Source organism: Cibotium barometz, chromosome 39, assembly GCF_041138505.1.
Source record: "Cibotium barometz isolate CiBa-2024 chromosome 39, ASM4113850v1, whole genome shotgun sequence".
Lineage (NCBI taxonomy): Eukaryota > Viridiplantae > Streptophyta > Polypodiopsida > Cyatheales > Cibotiaceae > Cibotium > Cibotium barometz.
Window position 1 is genome coordinate 34,692,823 of NC_141084.1, and position 22,056 is coordinate 34,714,878.

General features: G+C 41.0%; 1 protein-coding gene across 3 annotated transcripts; it reads right to left on the reverse strand.

Annotated features, from left to right (window-relative positions):
- Positions 1-348: 348 nt before the first annotated feature.
- On the reverse strand, positions 349-6,309 carry LOC147616018 (uncharacterized). 3 transcript variants are annotated; one of them, XM_086778653.1, is made up of 3 exons: positions 5,324-6,309; positions 904-4,964; positions 349-808 (listed from the first exon to the last, which is right to left on the reverse strand). In XM_086778653.1, exons 1-3 carry the CDS (start codon positions 5,412-5,414, stop codon positions 683-685), a joined length of 4,278 nt encoding a protein of 1,425 aa, XP_086634779.1. In that variant the 5' UTR covers positions 5,415-6,309; the 3' UTR covers positions 349-682. The 3 variants fall into 3 exon arrangements, with proteins under 3 accessions (XP_086634779.1, XP_086634777.1, XP_086634778.1); XM_086778651.1 differs by having other exon boundaries at positions 349-817; XM_086778652.1 differs by having other exon boundaries at positions 349-817; positions 904-4,961; positions 5,324-5,807.
- Positions 6,310-22,056: the final 15,747 nt, after the last annotated feature.

Below are 22,056 nucleotides of genomic sequence, written 5' to 3' on the forward strand. Positions count from 1 at the left end.
CAGAAGCCCGTGCCTCTCACTCTCAGTAGTAACTCTTTCCGTTTCTATTCCAGTCCTTTTCCCACCTCTGGATCACTTCAATGTGTGGTAGATTGGTTAGCTAATGGAGTTGTTATTCAACATGTCGTGTTCGAATCTCACTCCCGTCGGATAGATCATATTTGGTCTCTTGAGATTGTTCCTACGATGTTAAAAGAGCTTCTTCTTCTTCTTCTTCTTCAAATTGACTTGCGAACAGCTCCATATGAAGAGCATCAGCTCTTGACCTTCTCTGCTCAAACCAATGTTGGAACCTATGGCATGAGCAATTATGATCATGTGTTTGTCTGTGCAGTGTGAATGCTCTCCTGTTCAAAATTGATGCCATTGCTTTTCCTGGAAATGACTCTGCGAAATTACACATATGTAAGAAGACCTCATAGAACTCTATAGCATCTCTACTTCCATCCATCACCTGTATACAACTGCAGCTACAACTCCTTTAGACGGAAAATTACACATATGTAAGACTCATGGAACTCTAAAGCATCTACTTCCATCCATCACCTGTATACAACTGCCGCTACAGCAAAAGAATCCTAAGACTCTAGTCATGCGAGACACACCTTTGCAGTGGCAATAGTGAACTCTCATGTATCATTTGAACACTATGAGAATACTAATCCCTAGGTAGTAAGTACTACTAATCTTTATGCAGCAATAGATCAAACATGCCACAGCATCCCAACCATTCCGTCCTGCGTGCAAGGGTTGCTCCTCCATTGTTCGAAGGCTCTGTAATGTTCCGATTCACGTGTTCTACAGCCCTCTGATTCACCTGCATACAAGGGATCAGTAAGGTGTGGCAGAACTCATGTTTAATGACACATAAGCAACTGTACTTAGATGAGTTCGAAGGTTTACATCTTTGTGGACAGGAACCACCACAGGCAGGCTAGCTTCCTGGGTATTCTCATTGTGAAAAGCTTGAACACCTTCCATACTCTCTGTTGCTATTGCTGCAGCAGCAGCAGCCTGCTCAATGGAGGCTTCTGCAGTGCCATTACTGGACTCCATTACCAATAAATTTTCTTCTGAGTCTCCTTCACCGTGTGCGGAAACCCCATTCTCTTGCACTGATAACTCTGCGGTGCTTAGCGGCAAGGGATCATCAGTGGGGTTTCGATCATCAACCTGAGGGGCTACTCCTTTTTCATCCCCAGCACTTACTAGCTTGGCCATCTCTTGAGGCAATGCAACCGTCTCTTTCCATTTATCAGCATAGATATCTGCCTCATTCCCTTCCTTTGCTTCAACAGCATAGGTCTCTGCTTCACTCACCTCATTTGCTTCGCCAACACGGATATCTGGTTCATCTTTACTCTCTGTTATGTCATAGGTACAAGCTTCTGGCGTTGACAAAGTTTGCTGTCCGCCTTCATCAGCAGTTGTGGCCTTGGACACCAGCCCAATTTCTACCAACACAGGATCAGAAGTCTCCAGCTCCCTAGCACTCCCAATTACATTCTCAATGCCATCTCTACTCTCACTATCCAGCTCTGGCTCGACAGGATCTTCAGATGCTACTGATGATTCAATGACATGATCTAAATTGCCATCAGCAGTGCCTTCGAGTTGACGAGAGGGGAGTGCACTATTTAAATCCTGTTCATCCTGCACTATTTCAGCAGGGTTTTCAGTAGGGGGGAGCTCACTACCCAAATTCTCATCATCCTGAAGTGCTTCAATAAAATCATCAGTAAGGGGGGCTGCACTTCCCAAATCCTGTTCATGCTGCACTCTCTCAAGAGAATCGTCTTCAGCCTTTGGTGACGAATATTCTGGATTTGCAGTAGAGGGATGGATTAGCTGCCACTTCTCCACCTTCTCACTTAAATCTATTCCGCTTGAAATTCCAACTACTAGGGATGGATTAGCTGCCACTTCTCCATCTTCACAAGCAGCTTTCTCTTCTTCTGTGAAATTTAGCTCCTGCTCATCTGGCATATCTTCAGCTACCCCTGCAGATAAATGGACATCATCTTCTCCATTGTCTTGAACAACTTCCTCTTGCTGGAGAGAAGAAAGTTTTGCATCCGGCTTCTCATCATCTGGTGCTTCTTCAACAAGACCTGCTGGCGCTTTACCCACTGATTCAGCTACTTCTTCTACATTCCCAGTAACAATCTCCTCTTGTTCAGAAGGATTATACAACTCCTGCTCAACAGAAGCCTTTCCAACAGAAACATAAACCTCCTCTTCAGCTGCTGGTGATAAACCAGCTTCACCTTCAGTTGCCAGTAATAAACCAACTTCATCTTCACCGCTCTGATTGATTGATCTGTCTTGCTCAGCAGATAGGGGCTCACCATCCAACTGTTCTTCTTTTAGAACCAGTCCAACCAGATCGGATGCTTCTGCTGATAAGGTGTCATCGAATTCCCTTCTGTCAGAGGTGCCTATCTCTTGCTCAGCAGAAGGAAGCTCACTGTCCAGTTCTTGTTCAACTGGCACATTTTCAATCAAAGCTTCATCTAAATCATTAACCACGCTACCAACTTCTACCACCATTGATGAGGCGGTTTCATCTTCTTCAATGTCTCTCTCTTGCTCACTCGATGGGTGCTCAACATCTAACCCTTGCTCAATTGTAGCACCTTCATCTGCTACCAATGACACAGCCTCATCTTCTGGCTTGTGAGTTTCTGCAACCATCTCTGGCTCAAAAGAGGGGGAGTTGGTGTCCAAACCTTGCTCAACCAACTCCTGTTCAACAGCAGAAGGTAGCTCAATGCCAAGCTCTTGTTCATCGACAGCACATAGCTCCATATTTAGCTCTTGTTGATCGACAGAAGATTGCTCAGTGCCCAATTCTCCGTCATTGGCAGAAGATAGCCCAGTGCCCAACTCTTCTTCATCAGTGCCCAATTCTCGGTCATTAGCAGAAGGTAGCCCAGTGCCCAACTCAGTGGTAGCACCTTCATCTGCTGCTAATAACACAGCCTCATCTTCTGGCTTGTGAGTTTCTGCAACCATCTCTGGCTCAAAAGAGGGGGAGTAGGTGTCCAAACCTTGCTCAAACTCCTGTTCAACAGCAGAAGGTAGCTCAATGCCAAGCTCTTGTTCATCGACAGCACATAGCTCCATGCTTAGCTCTTGTTGATCGATAGGAGATTGCTCAGTGCCCAATTCTCGGTCATTAGCAGAAGGTAGCCCAGTGCCCAACTCAATGGTAGCACCTTCATCTGCTACCAATGACACAGCCTCATCTTCTGGCTTGTGAGTTTCTGCAACCATCTCTGGCTCAAAAGAGGGGGAGTTGGTGTCCAAGCCTTGCTCAACTAACTCCTGTTCTACAGCAGAAGGTAGCTCAATGCCAATCTCTTGTTCATCGACAGCACATAGCTCCATGCTTAGCTCTTGTTGATCGACAGGAGATTGCTCAGTGCCCAATTCTCCGTCATTGGCAGAAGGTAGCCCAGTGCCCAACTGTTCTTCACCAGGCTCAGTGACTACCCCTTGTTCATTAACAGAAGGCAGATCAGTGCCCAACTCTTGCTCACTTGGTACTACCACTTCACTGCCATCTTCAGCTGATGCTGAGACAGCTTCATTGTCGCCATAATCAGTGCCCAACTCTTGCTCACTTGGTACTACCACTTCACTGCCATCTTCAGCTGATGCTGAGACAGCTTCATTGTCGCCATACTCACCATCTGCTGCTCTCTCCTTCTCAATAGCATCCACATTTAGCTCATTTGAAACCATGTCAACAGCACCTTGGCCATCATGATCTGCAGTTCCTCTCTCTAGTTCATCAATATCCAACTCTCGCTTATCAGAAACACCTTCCGCAGTACCTTCTTCGGCTACTGCTATTGCTGGTGATAAAAGGTTCTCACCTTCCTCTGTGATTTCCAGATTCTCTTGGTCATGTGAAGGCCTCTCACCATCAGCATCAATGGAAGCCTCCGGAACTGGTATAGAAGGAGAAGACTCTTCGATCAAACTGGCTTCATCAGAAACAGAAACAGCAGGCGGCTCATGAAGGAGATCTTGAATATGGGTTTTGTCATCTGCCTGCTCACCAAGCTCCCCCTCAATCACAGGAGGCTCAGCTATAACATCTGTGATTTCCTCCTGGGGTTCTGACGCTTGATCGACTTCAGAAATAGATGTGTTTAGTTCATCTGACTCTGCTCCTCCGTCTTGCTGCCATACAGCATCACCAACATCGCCCATATGCAAATCCCCCCCACTGTTAGAGGCTTCCACCTCATCTGCAACCTGCTGACCAGCTGCAATCTCAACAAGGGCTGGCTGATCTGGTTCGATCTCAACCAGATCCTGTTGATTTGGTTCAGATTCAACCGGAACCTTTTCATCTGGTTTGGCTTCAGCTAGAGCCTCTACCTCTGGCTCTGGTTCGCTCACAACCAAAGCCTCCACCTCTGGATTGATTTCAACCACAGCCTTTACCTCAGGTTCGATCTCAACCAGAGCCTCTACCTCTTGTTCGATCTCAACGGGGGCTGCATCTACCTCTAGTTCGATCTCAACCGGAGGCTCTCCTTCTCGTTCGATCTCAACCGGAGCCTCAGCTACCCTTGGTTCGGTTTCAACCGGAGCTGCATCTGCATCTGCCTCTGGTTCGATTCCAACTGGAGTCTCTTTCTCTGCTGGTTCAGCTTGCACTGGATTCGCTTCACCATCTTCTTGTTGATCGGGCGAAAATACAGTAGTCTCCAAATCGCCAACAACAAGTGTAGAAGTATCTTCTGACTGGATATCGTTGTCTACTTCCGTGTCCTGCGCATGCGTCTTTGGAGAGAACAACCCTTCTTCCATCTCCCTTTCCTGTACATTCTCCCCGTTTATCTCCTCCTCTACCACCCGTCCTTCTGCCATGGCTTCTGCATTTCTCACTGGTGTCTTAGGTGATAGAGAGCCTTCGCCCATTTTCTCCCCATCATTCATACCCTCTTCTGCAAAACAAGGCAACACAGATTACACTATTACTGCTGTATTTGCACTAATCCAGCAATGATTAAGCTGTATTTGAACCGATCCAGCTCATTTTCAGGCTGTATTGGAAGTAATCCAGCCCACTATTGAGCTCCAACTAAGCTGCTTGCTCACAAAAGACACTAAATGGGCCCACTATAATGGGACTGTATTTGACCTAATCCAAGCCACTACTAAGTTAATTAGACCACTGTTTAGCTAAAATTGACTTGATCTGGTCCATTCTTAAGCGTACGGCCCGCTGTTCGAGCTGTATTTGACCTAATCAAGCCCATTTTTTAACTCCTTGATCAAGCAAGACAGCAGGAAAAAGCCATACCTAGGCCAGTGTCAAGCTCGCTCTTTGTTGCTGGAGACTCACCAGGCTTCGGCTTTTTAGCTGCCTTGCGCTTCTTGGAGCCGGGAGGCATTGTTATCTTGTGAAGTTATCAGCCTAAGACAAGGCCGTTTAAGAGGAGGCCAGGCAGGCTGCAGCCTACGCAGGTAAGGGGCCAGGGCAGCGAAAAGACAATTTGCAGCAGAGAGGAAGAATTGCAGGGCTTAGAAGCTGCCCAGTGCAGGATTTAGCAAACGGAGTCAAAACAGCCCACGCGGTAATAATGGGCGCGCAATGAATGGCTGCGATTTGAGGGGATGTTAAATGTTTATGTGAAAATTTTGTCTCAGGAGGGATTCTGAGGACAAAAAGAGGGGCAAATTTGGCTTTCACTGTCAGAATGGTTTATTTTGAGCCTAGAAGGGACGGTTGCCCCCGCCATCGCTGCCGCTTGTATTGCCTGCCCGCGCCTGTCCTCTCGGGAGACGGTGTGTATATAATAATAATTCGCTCTATTCTTCGATGATGTGATCTGTATAATAATTGACCGATATGCTTTTGGGAAAATTCACCAAAGAAAAGAAGAAGACCCACATCTCTCAAAGGCTTCTTGGAGCCAGAAAACGAAATGGGCACCTGCTTAAATTGCGCAAACGAGCGAGCTCTACGAAATGGGCGCCTGCTTAAATTGCACGAACAAGCAAGCTCTGATAGACATTCTATGGACCAAACCCCCACATAAGCTAGCCAGAAAGCCTGTGAGTCTGCAGACACAGGTAACTCCAACACTATTTCAGAAACAGGTAAATCCACACCATTATGTACACTATTTTCAGGTAAATTCACACTATTATGTACACTATTTTGGGAATTAGAGGGTTGATATTCAACTAGATAATCATGGTTGATTCAACTTCATTACATAAGGCAGAGATAATTATGGTTGATTCAACTTCATTATATAAGGGAGGGCTCGTTTCCACACGTTTGCCTTGCCACTTTGGGGATCAGCCCTAATTAAAGGGTAATAGTTCACTGTATAAAAAGCAGCCCTAATTAATTAGGGCAATGGTTCATTCAACTTTACTGTATATATTAGTGGCATCTTTGTGCAATAGATAGTGGTCAATTATATATTAACTCGGTAATTGGACAATGGAAGGTACATGCCCCCCCAACGTTCAGAAAAAACATTACTGTAATAAACACATTTGCAAGCTTTAAATTTCATCTATTTTTTTACACAAAATTTGCCAAGTCATAACTAAAACGTTCATGAATTTGAAGGTCTTGAAATTGATAACTGAAAATTTAAAGTAAAAAACACAACCTTTGCAATTAGTCTACAACAAACCATACATTCAAAATAGTTGACAATGAAATAATAAAGCCAACCTTGATTCCACATTTTATGCACTCTTCTAGCTGAACAATGAAGTCTGCCCAACTAAAATTATAGCTTAGATCTTGCATATTCTCAGGTAGTAGCCTATATGGTTGCCTATTTGAAATTTACTCAACAATGGTGGGATTTTCAAGTTTGTGTTGTTGTCACCGATATTGTCCGATGGGACATGGCTCTTAGGCATTATGTACCCAAGGTGGTGAGACTATCCACCCTCAAATGGGATGATCACTTGATTGCTTTTCTTTTAAGGGCCTCTTCACATGTTTTGCCCAGTTTCCAGCTAGTATCAATCATCTCCACCATTGTCCAAAGGTTGGAAATTGGTACTGACCTTACTTGTTGTTTATGTAGCAAGTTTATATTTGTTCGCATGCATGGAACCTCCCTTGAAAGAGCAATAATAGTAGTGACCTTCTTGGGTCCAATCCCTTTCTATTAATGGTTGGATCTTGTTATATTAAAGGCTAGCGGGTGTGCTTAAAGGCACTACTCTAAGTCCTTTCATAAGAAAGACTCAAATGTAAGCTAAGGCTCTAGAAGATTCAAATGTAAGCTAAGGCTTTAGATCTTTTCAAATGTTGATTGAACCCACTCTACCACCATAGATGTTCAAGAAACAAAACAAAGGAGGTAGGAGGAGGATGGGGAAGAGATGAGAATGTGAGAAACCTCTTAGGCCCTTTACACACCGCCCAAAGAAATGTAGCATGGGTAGTGAAAATTCATCATGGATGGCCTACACATCCTGGCTATGGAAGAACATCCTCTTTTGTGTGTGGAGAGTGTGAGAAACCTCTTAGGCCTTTTATAACCCACCCAAAGAAATGTAGCATGGATAGTGGAAGTTCATCATGGATGGCCTACACAACTTGGTGGATATGGAAGAAACATCCTCTTTGTGAGTGGGACCGAAGCAAGCATGAGGATGTGTAAAGGTCCTTATATTTAAAATTGGTAGGTGTCAAAAATGTGTAAAGGTCCTTATATTTAAAATTGGTAGGTGTCAACAATGTGTGCTTCTTATATATTATTGCCCTTAAATTATTATGAGTGGGTGTGTGTGTGGGGGGATGACAAAAAAGCTTAATTCAAACTTGCACGTATGTCAAAACACAACCAAGAATCTATCACATATAAAGCCCCAAGCTATGAACTCTCAAGTATCATGCACCACAAGCCCAAGCCTCTCAAGGTTACCTCTCAAGATTACATTATTATCACCACCACACAAAAGAAATCCGAAAATGCCGTGCATGAGTAGACCACCCCATTAAATGATTCACAAAATTTAACTTAAAATATTAGATTTCATATTATCAATTGTCCATCTTGAAAACATAACAATTATGTGAAACACCACACCCTCCCCATGCAAACTACACCTTCAACCAAGAATAAGAGAGGTACACTCCCACCACTGGGACCCATCAATCACTTCTTCAAAAGTGAGCATTTCTTCCTCCTTTTTTAAGAGAAGAACTTTATGCATCTCTTCTCTACAAAAAGGAAATAAAACTATGTGCATACTCTATAAGATTATAAAAATATTTTATTTTCAAACAATGTGATTATTTATTATGCTTAATTGCCTTCGCTTTTTGACAAAAATTTGAGCACATTTCTTATCTCATATAAATACAATAAGGTTGGTACTATTCAAATCCTTGTTTTTTAGATTGTAGCTATTAGGGTCAAGTTTTTTAGCTCTTAGGCGATTGTAGTTCTTGGACGACGATCATAGCTATTAGGGTCAAGTTTTTGTGGCCACAAATATTAATACAAGTCCTAGCTTCCATTAGTAAGCACATATGAGACTATCATTGCATAGGTGGTTATTTTAAACATCATTTTCCAATGGTTTGATGTGGTGCAAGAGTCCCTATACTTATTTCACTATTTCAATGGGAGTACCATGACAAAATTATGATAGTAGATTGTTTACATTGGATTTTGTAATGATATGTGACTGTACATGGGGTTATAAAAACATGGTTTGGAGTGACAAGCATGAACTTTATCTCTTCTACGGTAAGAGTTTGTAAGGTTTCTATGATAGTTATTTGACATTTCTTTTTGGTGGTAAAAGTGTTGCCAAATAAGAATTGTCAATCATGTCCATCAACTCCATAGGAGGAAAATCATATTGCACTGCTAAGAAAAATATTGCTCTTTGTTACAAACCAGAAAGAAAGGTTTATTTGATGATGGGTCTCAAATGTAAGAGGTTATTAAAAGGATGCTTCCTCCTCTTATGAAAACCATTTTAGCCACACAATTTATCAACAAGATACAATCTTAATTTATATAAAGAGATCTTTGATTCCATATACGCTTGCACAAAGAAGTTCTCTCTCAAAATCTATAGAAGCAAGAAACAAGAATTTACAAAGAAGATTCATTCTAAATGTGCAAAAGACTTAAATACCTGCATATATCTTGGTATAGCTAAAGTTAGTGGTTTTTTGTAACTATAACATGTGTCCAATCTTGTCGTGTAAGGGTGGTAGGGTGGTTCAACTCTACATTTAAAAATATTCAAAACTCATGTGCTTTGTGTGTTTTGTGAAAGAGTGAATTAACAATAAGATTTTGGCCCAATAAATTCAAGCAAATATCTAGTGCATCAAATTTGGTGAGGGATGGAATAAAGATTAAGGAGGATAAAGCATAAACTTATCTTTTTGGGGAATATCAAGCCACTTTTAGACAAAATTACCATAAAAAGGAAATAGTTTAAGGCTCAAAAGATTTCGCTATTTAAGCATATTATTAGACGTAATCAAACTAAAGAATAGTAAAATTGTATATTTTAAATCTCTTTTTCACAAGCAATTAATAATCTCTTCACCTTATTCATACTACTTTATTAGCACTGAACGAAAGTTATTATTTTGTATCACTTATTTTGAATCTCTTTTTTACAAGTAATTAATAATCTCTTCACCTTATTCATACTACTTTATTAGCACTGAACGAAAGGTATTATTTTGTATCACTTATTTAGTGAGAGCATAAAGCAATTTGAGTTTGGCATGTTATGATTACAAGGCTAGCTAGGTAAAGTCATGTTTAGCATGTGAATGTTTATGTAGATAGATGCTCACCTGCAATCCATGCACCTCTTGTTTATGAGATAGAGCATCTTTATTAACCTAACATGTATAATAGTAAAACTTTAGTACCTAATACACAATCTAAGCTTAAATACAAGTCACTTGACTAGATAAAAAACATGTAACTAAATAAATGATATGCATTGTTACTCTATGCACGTATGCATAACTCTACCAATTTATTTGATTTGCATAGACTTATAAAGAGATTATGCTTTCTCTTAGAGCATTATGTTAGATATTTAGTAGTACTACACTATGAGGATATGTACTCATTCCATGGGCACTTTTATCCCACTGGGCTTTTCGTACTACACTATGAGGACATGTATGGGCACTTTCATTCCACTGGGTTTTTCATACTACACTGTGGGGACATGTATTCATGCCATGGGCACTTTTAACTCACTTGGTTTTCCCCATGGCCATCCAAGTGTGAACGAGTACCTTAGGGTAACGCTTGCATATAAGTAACCTTAGGATTAGCTAGCATATAAGCAACCTTAGGATTAGCTAGCATATAAGCAACCTCATCCATTATCTAGGGTTACTTGCTCATTTATACTTTCTCATTGTACTAGTTGAGAGCTTTCATCTCTCACCTTTGAGCTTGCCATTCTTCCTCATACTCTACACCCTTATGTTCTTCTCTTTGAGCATTTGTACTTTCTCATTGTACTAGTTGAGAGCTTTTATCTCTCTCCTTTGAGCTTGCCATTCTCTCTCACACTCTACACCCTTATGTTCTTCTCTTTGAGCTTTTATCTCTCTCCTTTGAGCTTGCCATTCTCTCTCACACTTTACACCCTTATGCTCTTCTCTTTGAGCATTTATTCTTCCTCATACTCTACACCCTTGTGTTCCTCTCTTTGAGCATTTGTACGTCCTCATTGTTCTAGTTGAGAGCTTTTATCTCTCTCCTTTGAGCTTGCCATTCTCCCTCATACTCTACACCCTTATGTTCTTCTTTTTTAGCATTGTATGTGTGTGAGTTTGGATCTCCATTCTGCGCAAGATCCAACAGTGGTATCGGAGCAAGCTTTTTCATAACTTGGTTTTTGATTTTCTTCATACTATGTTTAAGCTTTCCATAGCTTACTATTAATCTTTCCATAGCTTACTATTAATCTTTCAATAGCTTGCTTTCTTTGGTTCTCATCAATCGGATACAACTCTAGTTGAAGCTCTTTAGTGGTGGTGCAACTTCAAGTTTTCCATTGAAGCTTACTTTCTTTGTGGACAAAGAAGAAGGCTTTCTTACCTTGAATTATTTTTTGTTTGTGCTCTTCTACTTCAAGAATCATTTCCAATACAGTTGACTTATACAAGGGATTCAAGCTACAACCAAGCAATTCAACATAGCTACAATTTTTAGATTTTAACGGTTGGATCGTTTTGCTCATAGTCAAATCGTTTTGTTAAAATGATCCGATTCCACTTTTTCATCGCTTCTTCTACAGGCAACACGTGGCGGATAGAATTACTCGATTCTTGCACAGCTTTTATCTCGGATTCTTTTCAAGTATAATCGCTCAATTCTTGGATCATTTACAAGTTTAACAATTGATTGATTCAACTCTTGGATTGTCAACTTCTCTTATTGATCTATTTCACTCTTTGATCGTTGATCCCTGATTCAGCGATCCTACTTTTCAGCAATCCTACTTCAACGATCTTACTCTAGCGATCCTCCTTTTCAGCGATCCTACTTTTCGGTGACCCTACTTTTGGGTGATCCTATCTTAGCAACCCCCTTTTCAGCCATCCTAATTTTCAGTGATCCGTCCTCAACAATTCCACTTCATCGATTCTAGTTTCTGTGATCATTCGGTTCTACTTTTTTAGGATCGATCGATTTAACTTTTTCGACAATTCCACTTTTACATCGATTTCACTTTTTGGTAATTCCACTCCTCGGATTGTCCGATTCTACTTTTTTGAATCGTTTGATTCTATCTTCTTGGATTGTCTGATTTTATTGCTAATTTTTAGTAGTTTGCAAATTGTTCACTAGTATATGCCAATTTTAATTTAATATTAATTTTCGCATCTTCCCATCTCAAATTTACGACCAATAGTATGGCTAATAACTCTACCAATGATTTGCTTGGTATTCTTTCTAAAGAGGATAAATTGGATGGGTCAAATTACTCCTTATGGATTTTTATGGTAAAAAATGTCCTTGTTGTTGCAAAGGGCTTATGGGGGCATGTTAGTAGTGACAAGCCCCACCTTAGTGTAATTGCTTTGCTATTCCTCAAAAGTATCAAGGCTAATAGATCCAACAAGTTCCTCAAATTACTATTGACCAAAGAAGATGGGATTCTCATGATGCCCATTCTTTGGCATTAGTTGCCTTGCAGTAAATGTGTCTATTGTTACGCACATTCTCTCTTGTAGAACTTACATGCTTGCTTGAAACTCTCTAGATATTGTCTATCAGGATAAAAATGATGCAAGGATTACCTATCTCAAAAAGCAACTTGATAATGAAAATATATAAGAAAAGAGATACATGAATGAACATTCAACAAAGTTACAGCACTTGAGAGAACAACTTTTCAATATTGATGAAGCCATTCCTGAAAAGAATATGATTAACATCACCCTTAACTCATTACCTAAATCTTATCTAGGTTTTAATACTTCCCTCTGACTTCTTTTGAGAGTCAACACAACACGTCCTATCTTACCTATCGAGATCTTGTAACCTTACTATTGTAGGAGGAACAATCCAGAAAGAATGTTTCTAAGAGGTAGCACTGATCAGGCTCTAGCAACCAAGGATAAGGGTAAGAAATTTCAATATAAGACCAATTCCAATAAAACTTTTGAGGCTAAGGGTGATTCTAAACAACCAAAGAAGGTGACTTGCTGGTATTGCAAAAAGCCTAGCCATGCAATTGAAAATTTCTTAAAACTTCAAAATAAAGAAAAGAAAAAGAAGGATCCAAAAAGAGTTCTAGCAATTTTTCCAATAATCAGAGTTCAAAGAAAGATGATTCTGCTAATGTCATTATTTATCAAGAGTTCTCACTTATGGCTATTTGCAATTATAATCCTGAAAAGGATGCATGTCTTAGTTCAACTGTTGCTGATAGTTAGTTTCTTAATAGTGGTGCTTCTAAGCACATAACTTCTCAAAAAAGTTTGACAAAACATTTGGAGAATGCACAAAGTGGTCTCACTGTTACGTATGTCAATAATGTCTCTTACCTTGTCAAAGGTATTGGTGGGATAGTTCTGACTACTACTAGTGGTGAGGATCTGTCTTGAAAATGTACTTTTTTGTTCTAAGAATTCACAAAAATTTGCTTTCTATGCCTACTCTAGCAAGGGGGGCTTAATGTTGAATTTGCAGATGATAAATGCATTATTCGTGATAGAGAACATGACAAATAGAGATTGTGCTTATTGGATCGTTATCCGCAGAGCAGGTGGTTTGTACAAATTGGATATATATGACAGATGTGATGTTGCTTGTCTGCTGGCAGACACTTCTAATATAATGAAAGATGCCATGTTGTGGCATGCTAAGTTTGGTTACACTTCTATTGGTGGTTTGATGCTTTTACAACAACATGGGATGTTAGAGGATTTTCCTTATCTTCATCCACCACCAAGATATGTTTATGAAGGATGCATCCTTCAGAGATAAGATATGTTTGTGAAGAATGCATCCACCACCAAGCTATAACTCTTCGTTCCCACAGAGGAGGGGGAGTATATGTCCAATGCATTCAAAGATTTTTTAGTGCAAAAAGGCATTAAGAATCAGTGTATAACTCCTTATAAACCATAATAAAATGGTGTTACTGAGAGATGAAACCGGACTCTCATGGAGATGTTTAGATGCATGATTAAAGATCAATAGCTTACACACAAGTTTTGAATCGAAACAATTCTTTGTGCTACCTATGTGCTGAACAAGTGCCCCACTCAAGCTTTGAAGACTATCACTCTTTGTACCTTGGTTCAATCGGCAACATAAGGTTGAAGACATACATGTTTTTGGTTGTTTATCATATGTATGTGTACCTATACAAAGCAAAACTAAACTCGATAACAAGGTAGTGAAAGGTATTTTTATTGGTTATAGTGTTGAAAGCAAAGGTTATTATCTCTACAATCCTCTCAAAAAGAAGATTATCAATATTAGGGGTGTCATTTTTGTAGAGTCGTGTCTATCCAATGATTATCTATGCTAATTCACATGACATGTTAGTAGGGATATCATTTTAATAGAGAATTTTGTCTATCCAATGATGAAATTTAATAAGTATGCCTATGCTAATTCACCCAACATGTTTGATGGGTTATTACCTGTGCTAGTTTCTCTTGATTCTCAGTATATTTTTTCTACTAATCCTTGTTTGTTACAAAGGGGAATGCTCAAGGAATCGAGCACTCTCCCTTGTTTGTTGCAAGGGGGGAATGCTTAAGGAATTATGCACCAACTTTAGATCAGCCTGCAAGATGCAATAAATGATGAAAGATCAGCAATTAATGGATCTAGGGTTATGCCTAAATGGGCTAGAAGCACCTTGTAGGATAGCAAGGTGGTGTTTTCTCCTTTCTAGAGTAGAACTAGATTCGGTGCTCAAACCACTTCTGTTGGAATTAGGGTTAGGGTTGCAACAATGCACACACAAGATAGAGAAGCTTGAGAGCACACAAACTCACTAGATTAGAATGAACAAATGTGCGCCAGATACAAAAGATAAGTACACACCCCAAAATGAGTAGATAAGAGGGTGTACATACGCATAGGGAAAAAAACCTCCGAGTGAGGGAAAAAGTGCCCCGGCGGTCCTAAGTGTGTTCACACATATCACTACCATATAATGTTACAAATCCCTCCTGGAGTGATGATGTGAACATGTACAGGGTATGGCTGATCAATCCTGAAAAGGTAGTAAGCCCAAAGCTTTACGAGAAGCTTCAAAACTTTCACAAGGAAGAGCCTTCATGAATAATTCTACCATGTTGTCATGTGTAGGCACATAGACCAAGCTGATCTCTACTGCAAAGAGTCGTTCCGTGTGACATAGTGGTAATGCACCTCAATGTGCTTAGTGTGAGCATGAAACACTGGGTTCCTCACAACTGCTAATGCGCTCTGGTTGTGTCAGTGAAAATTGTAGTGCTAGACGACTGTCCAACACCTAAATCAGCGATAAGACGTCTAAGCCACACACACTCAACTGTAGCTATAAAAAAAGTTACCCTTTACTTAGCTTCATAGCTGGAAGTGGCCACTGTAGGTTGCTTCTTGGTGAGCCATGATATACATGAATCACCAAGGTGAAAGCAAAACCCACTAGTGGACACTCATGTGTCATAACATCCAGCCCAATCTGAATCACTAAAAGCATGCAGTTGTGACTCACCCCCTTTTGGATAAAACAATCCAAAATACTGAGTACCCTGTAAATAGCGAAAAACCCGCTTAACAGCTTGCCAATGCTTCGTACCTAGGCTATGCATAAATCTACTCAACTGTGGGATCGCATACTGTATATCTCTCATGTTGCATACATAAAGAAGGGATCCAATAGCCTGATACAAACTAGCATCAAAAGAGTCTCCTACATCTTGAAGACTAAGTCGAGTACCTATCTCCATAGGTGTAGCCACAAGCTTACAATCTTCAAGATTAAACCTCTTCAATAGCTTCTGTATATATTTAGACTGCAGCATAACAATGCCATCATTGCGCTGCATAAACTGAATCCCCAAATAGTAATGCAACTGTCCCAAATCTGAGATCTCAAACGATGACTCAGCCTTAAAGGCTGAAATCTAATCTATATTGGGTCCCATGAGCAGCATGTCATCAACGTATAGAACGATGACCAAAAATGTGTCCTTACTCCTCTTCACACAGAGGATACTCTCTGTTGGACTATTACAAAAATCATTTGCAACAACCAAGTGTGTATGAATCTTCTCATACCATGCTCTAGGAGCCTGCTTAAGACCATAAAGAGCCTTTTTCAACAACCTGCATACTTTAGACTCTTCTCCTTTCACAACAAAACCAAAAGGCTACGATACATACACCACCTCATGTAAATCACCATTCAAGAATGCAGTCTTAATGTCCAATTGATGTACATTCCACCCATGATGTGCTGCCAAAGCAATGAGACACCTAATGGTAGTCATACGAGATGTGGGTGCAAAGGTCTCATCATAATCAATGCCCTTTTGATGGGCATACCCCTTTGCAACAAGTCTGGCCTTGTAGCGATCAATGCTACCATTTGATTTACGTTTTAACTTATAAACCCACTTAGTACCAATGGCCTTCTTGCCATGAGGTAGATCTATCAAATACCAGGTGTGTCATTCTTGAGTATAGAGTTATACTCATCCTGCATAGCATTCATCCAATGATCATCATCTTGTGCTTCCTCAAGGAAACAGGTTCCTCCGCATTACATAAAGTAGAAATGAGAACATGATCCACATGAGAATAATCTACATGATGAGAACCTGCATGAGTTCTGCTAGGTAAAGGAGCTACCAACTTGCTATCCCTCAATGTCTGCACAATGTCTGCATAAGCCATTTTGGCATACGCCTAGATTCTTCTATGGCTGTTCTCTCGTGATCCACTACATCCTCAATAATTACCTCATCAAAAGGCTGATTTACAGGCTGTTTTTGCCCTTGCAAAGGCTGAATTTCAGCACTTGGTTGAGCATTCAATTGCTCTACATATGGCTACCCTCCATTAAACAAAGGGAGGAGCGAATCAAACATGTCCTGTGAGCATACATTCTATTTTTTTTTGCATGAAAGCATGGGCTAAACTGAGTTTTCAACAAAAACAACATCTCTACTTACCAAAATCCGCTTTTAGGTCGGATGGTAGAGTCTATATCCCTTGCTTTCTGAACTGTATCCCACGAATATGCATTTAATTGCCTTATCATCATCAAGCTTACTACGTTGTTGCTCAGGCACAAGAGCATAAGCAAGATAACCAAAAACATGAAAATGAGCCACATAAGGCTTCCTGTCATGCCAAGCTTCATAAGGTGTTTTAGACTGCAAGGACTTGGTAGGGCATTTGTTCAACACATAGTTTGCGTACATAGTTGCCTCTAACCAAAAACCATGAGGTAAATCTTGGGCTTTCACCATACATCGTGCCATCTCAACCACCACACCATTTTGCTGAGGTGTGTATGGCACTGTACATTGATGCCTTATGCCTTTTCCAGCATATATGCATGAAATTCCTTGGACATATACCCCCCCCCCTCGATCTGAACGAAGGGTACCAACTTTACATTCACATGCATTTTCAGCCATGGATAGGAAGTGCCTAAAGCACATAAAAACCTTTGACTTCTTCTTTAATTGATACACCCAGCTATATCTGGAGTAATCATCAATAAAAGTGATAAAGCAGAGATATCCCCCAATAGATGGTGTCCTCATAGGACCACATACATCACTATGTATATGCTATAATTTCTTAATAGCTCTCACATATCCATCCTTTGAAAATGATGTCAATGCATTTTACCAAGAATACACCCCTCACATATATGTCTAGTAGGGGTCTCAAGAGTTAGCAACTCAGACACCATATCATGCCTTTGAAGGTGTAACAAACTGCCATAATTCAGATGGCCAAATCATGCATGCCATAATTTTGCATCACTCATAACACGAGTAATAGAGACTAAGCAAGCATCATACTGCAACTTCTCAAATATATCCATCTTATATAGGCCATGAAACAAGGTACCTAAGGCAATGCTAGAATAACCATCATTTCTATCCAGAACTGTACATCTGTCATCCACAAATTTCATCGTCAACCTTGACAAGGCTAAGGCTGAAACTAACAACAAGTTCTTCTTAATGCCTGGCACATATAAAACTTTAGAAAGAGTAAATGCGCCCCCACTTGCAGCAATGAGCACAACTCTACCAACTCCTTTGACATGAAATGAGGAACCATTTGCACATGTGACGATTCCTACACTTGGGACAGATTCCAGAGATGAGAACAAATTTTTTTGTGAGGAATGTGCTTACTAGCACCACTGTCAAAGTACCAAGCATCTGATTCTGCCCACTAACATGTATACATCATGAACAGAAGGGTCATAACTGCAATGTACTGTCCAAGCCCAATCATCTTGAGCAAAACTTGCAAATTCCTTCTTCTCTGCACTTGGTGTAGATGCATCAGCCACAACCATGCCCGATTCTTTCTTTTTCTCCTTCTCTAGCCTTTTCTTGCACTCATTTATATAGTGCCCTGGTTTCCTGCACAATAGTGACACTTGCCATTCTTTTTAGGCTTATCACCTTCTTTCTCTGCATCCTTACTTGAGAATTCAGATTTTGGCTTATAGCCACCATGCGAAGAAGCTTTACCTTTGCCTTTCTGATTGGCAACAAAAGCTTGGTCACCAACTCGCATAACAGATCTGTTTTGCCTAGACTGCTCTTCTTGAAAGAGTACTGAAACCAGCTCATCAAATGTAAGGGCATTTGGATTTCCCTTCATCATGAATCTAAGGGTAGGAGGCAAAACTCTAATAAGAATTTGGCAATGCATTGAGAACTGTGGGCACAAATGTACTATCAGGATATATCTCATGCATACTAGCAAGTTGCTCCTTAAAATCTTTGATCTTGGTCAAGAAGCTGTCCATTGAGTCTCCCTCATTCATGTGTTCAAACTCCAACTGTTTGCGTAGATATGCAACATGTGCTTCATTGCGCACTTGGTATAATGCAGCAAGTGCATCCCATGCCTGTTTTGAAGTCTTACATGACCAAGTATGAGGAATAATGCTTTGCTTCACAGAAAGTGCAAGCAATGCATGTGCCTGTGCCTGTGCATCTCTTCCATCCCATCTCGTTTGAGATGCAGTGGGAGGTACTGGTGGTGCATGTGGAGGAGCCACATGTATTAGATTCTACTTCAGATGTACTTGCAGCACCTGGTTGCCCTGGTAGTTGTGAAATAGGACAAGTTTCACTACCACTGACCACATTTTAAAGGCCTTTAGCAACCAGTACATGCCTCATCATATAGGACCACAATGGGTAGTTAGTCCTATCAAGTTTATCCTCAGCAGACAACATGTTGAATACATCACTACTACCAGCCATGACAACATGTTGAATACATCACTACTACCAATAGACAACATGTTGAATACATCACTACTACCAGCCATGACTTTCTACCAAATGCAAAATCTTTCAACACACTGCAAATACTTAGTATTTACTGAATGCAACCCTGGATGGCTGCCAACTGACTGAATCACCTGCAAAGTGTATGAAAATAACACAGAGTAGATAATAGAGTGTTACTGGCAAAAGTATGATGGTCGATGTTGTTGAAGACACTGTAGATATATTGTTGCACACCAAATCTTTGCCGCTACAAAGCCCAAACACCCAAAATCGAGCAGAACCAATCCAAAATGATGCCTCTCCCAGAACATCTACAGAAACCTTGCGGTGCCCAAAACATGCTCGAAACGCGCCCGAATCACACCACTGTTGAGATATCGAGCTCGTCTAGTGAGGCGGTGGACACTGATGACCCGCCTGGGGGATAGGCCCCACACTTACACCACTGGCATGATTGGTGAGATCGTGGGTGATATGCGGCCAGTGGGATGACAGGCTGTGTGACATCCATTCTAGAGACTGGCATAGTTATAGCGCCAGCTCATTTAGTCGGGTTCACACTATAGAGAACCCGTGTATGTATTTGGTTGAGTACCTTTCATATTGTGTGTACTCTTATCTTGTATATGGTGTGTTGAGTGTTGAGTGTTGAGTGAAGAAGAAGAAGATTTTCAGCCTCTCACTTTGTGTGTTCTCTATTAGGGTTTTGTGAGTGTGTGTGTGTGCTTGCAAGAGCTCAAGCTCTCTTCCCCCCTGCATCTTTTCATGGTATCAGAGCCTGGTTCGTGCTAAGGGCTGAGCTGCAAGCAAGAGAACCACAGGAAGCGGTACGAGGGTAAGAGCTGCAACTACTCTTCCCTATTTGTGTTGGTGACTACACCCTTATTGGGAGCTCTACGGGAGGCACCGGCAACGATCTCTGATTGAGGAGCTTTCTTCGCGGGAGTAAAGCTATAGGGCAACTATACTGTCTGGACCTCCGTTTTTCAGAAAGCAGGCGATTTCGAGCACTGTGGGTAAGTCAACGATTCTCTGCAAAACTCTATTTTAAGAACTGCAGGAAGACAGATTGACTATGCAGACACTGTGGGTGCTGCAAAGACGTCTACAGTTGCCATTGGGTGTATGTATGCACATTGAAGTCACTGGTTGTTGTGACATTTGAGAGTACTACAATACCACTGTGCAGAAAATACAGCAGTTTGTGCAGAAAAACCAGAGTGCAGTTTCTGGTAAAATTGTGTGTTTGGCAAGATGTCAAATGATGGGATAACTCAGATTGTGGTGGCTGAGAAGCTTGATAAGAATAACTTCCATGCTTGGAGGTTCAGGTTGACGAATTTCCTGATGGGAAAAGGCTATTGGGACTACATAGAAGGTGAGCATGAAGAGGCACCGGAGATACCGACAGATATAAATCCGACTGCTGCAAATGTGAAAGAGTTTAAAGACTGGAACCAAGGAGCCAGGAAGGTTATGTATTGGCTATCCATTAGTATACAGGACACCATGATTGGGCACATTCAGGATGCCAAGTCCCCCAAGGAGGCATGGGACACCTTGGTAAAGCTTTATGAAACAAATACCAAGGCACGCAAGATACAATTGAAGAATGAACTTCATACTGTGGAGAAAAAGAGCATATCTGTGAATGACTATGCGCTGAAGATAAAGGGTATTGTAGAATCCCTTGCATCTATTGGTGTGTTAGTAGATGATGATGACAAGGTGGAAGTCTGTCTACGTGGTCTCGGGCCACAATACAAGGCGTTCAAGACGTCTATTCAGACTCGGGAAAACATTCCCAACTTTACAGATTTGGTGTCTATGCTGATTATCGAAGAGAAGAGCTTGGGTGAAGACCAACAGTCTTCACAAAGCAAAAACAGTTCAGAGCAACAGGCCTTCTACACGAGTTCAGGAAGAGGACAAGGTAGAGGAGGCCGTGGACGCGGTCAAGGAGGTGGCCGAACAGGTAATCAAAATTATGGCCAGCAACAACAGTCTCAGAATCAACAACAACAACAACAACATGCAGGTGGAAGAGGCAAATTCAGAGGCAGGGAGAGTCAAAGAGGCCGTGGAAATTGGCAGAGGCAATATAACGATGCACGTGAATGCTATTACGTGTGCAGGCAGAATGTTATAAGAAGCAGGCTGACATGCAAAATGGGAAAGTGCAGCAAAACAACTATGCATCCTCAAGCAGAAATAATGAGGATAATGAAAGGTTGTTTGTTATGCAGCATGTCGTGAATGCCATGTCTGAAAATGTTGATGCAACACAAAAAGATAATGTATAGTATGTGGATTCAGGCGCTTCGAACCACATGACGAGTCATGGGGAATGGTTCAAGGAGATGAAAAACCCGGAAAGACCAGGTTTTGTGGAAACAGGGGATGACACTGCTCATCCAATTGCCCATGTTGGGGATGTGCCATTGTCTATGCAGGATGGCAAAGTGAAGTACCTTGTAGATGTACTTCATGTACCGAACATAACAAAGAATCTGGTTTCAGTTGGCCAGATGATTGAGCAGGGTTTGCAGGTTCGCTTTAATCCTGATGGATGTTATGTTGAAGATTTTAAAGACAAGTGCAGGTTGGTTGCAAAAGGCAACAGAGTGGGCAGAATGTTTACATTAAATGTAGACATGCCTGAAATGAGTGCTGCGATGTTTGCAAATGGTTCAGGAATTGTTGCAGACACAGACATTTGGCATAAAAGGATTGGACATGTGAATGTGCAGAGATTGAAGTCTATGCAGACTAAAGGAATTGTGATAGGGCTGCCAAAATTTAAAGTGGAAGGTATGCAGAAAATATGTGAAGCATGCCAATTTGGGAAGCAAACAAAGCATGTGTTTCCACGTAACCGATATGTGAGCAAAAATGCACTAGATATTGTGCATTCAGATGTATGGGGTCCTACAAAGACCATATCTATGGGAGGCTGCAGGTATTATGTGACGTTTATTGATGACCACACAAGGAAAGTGTGGGTATATTTCATGAAGGAGAAGAGTGAGGTGTTCACT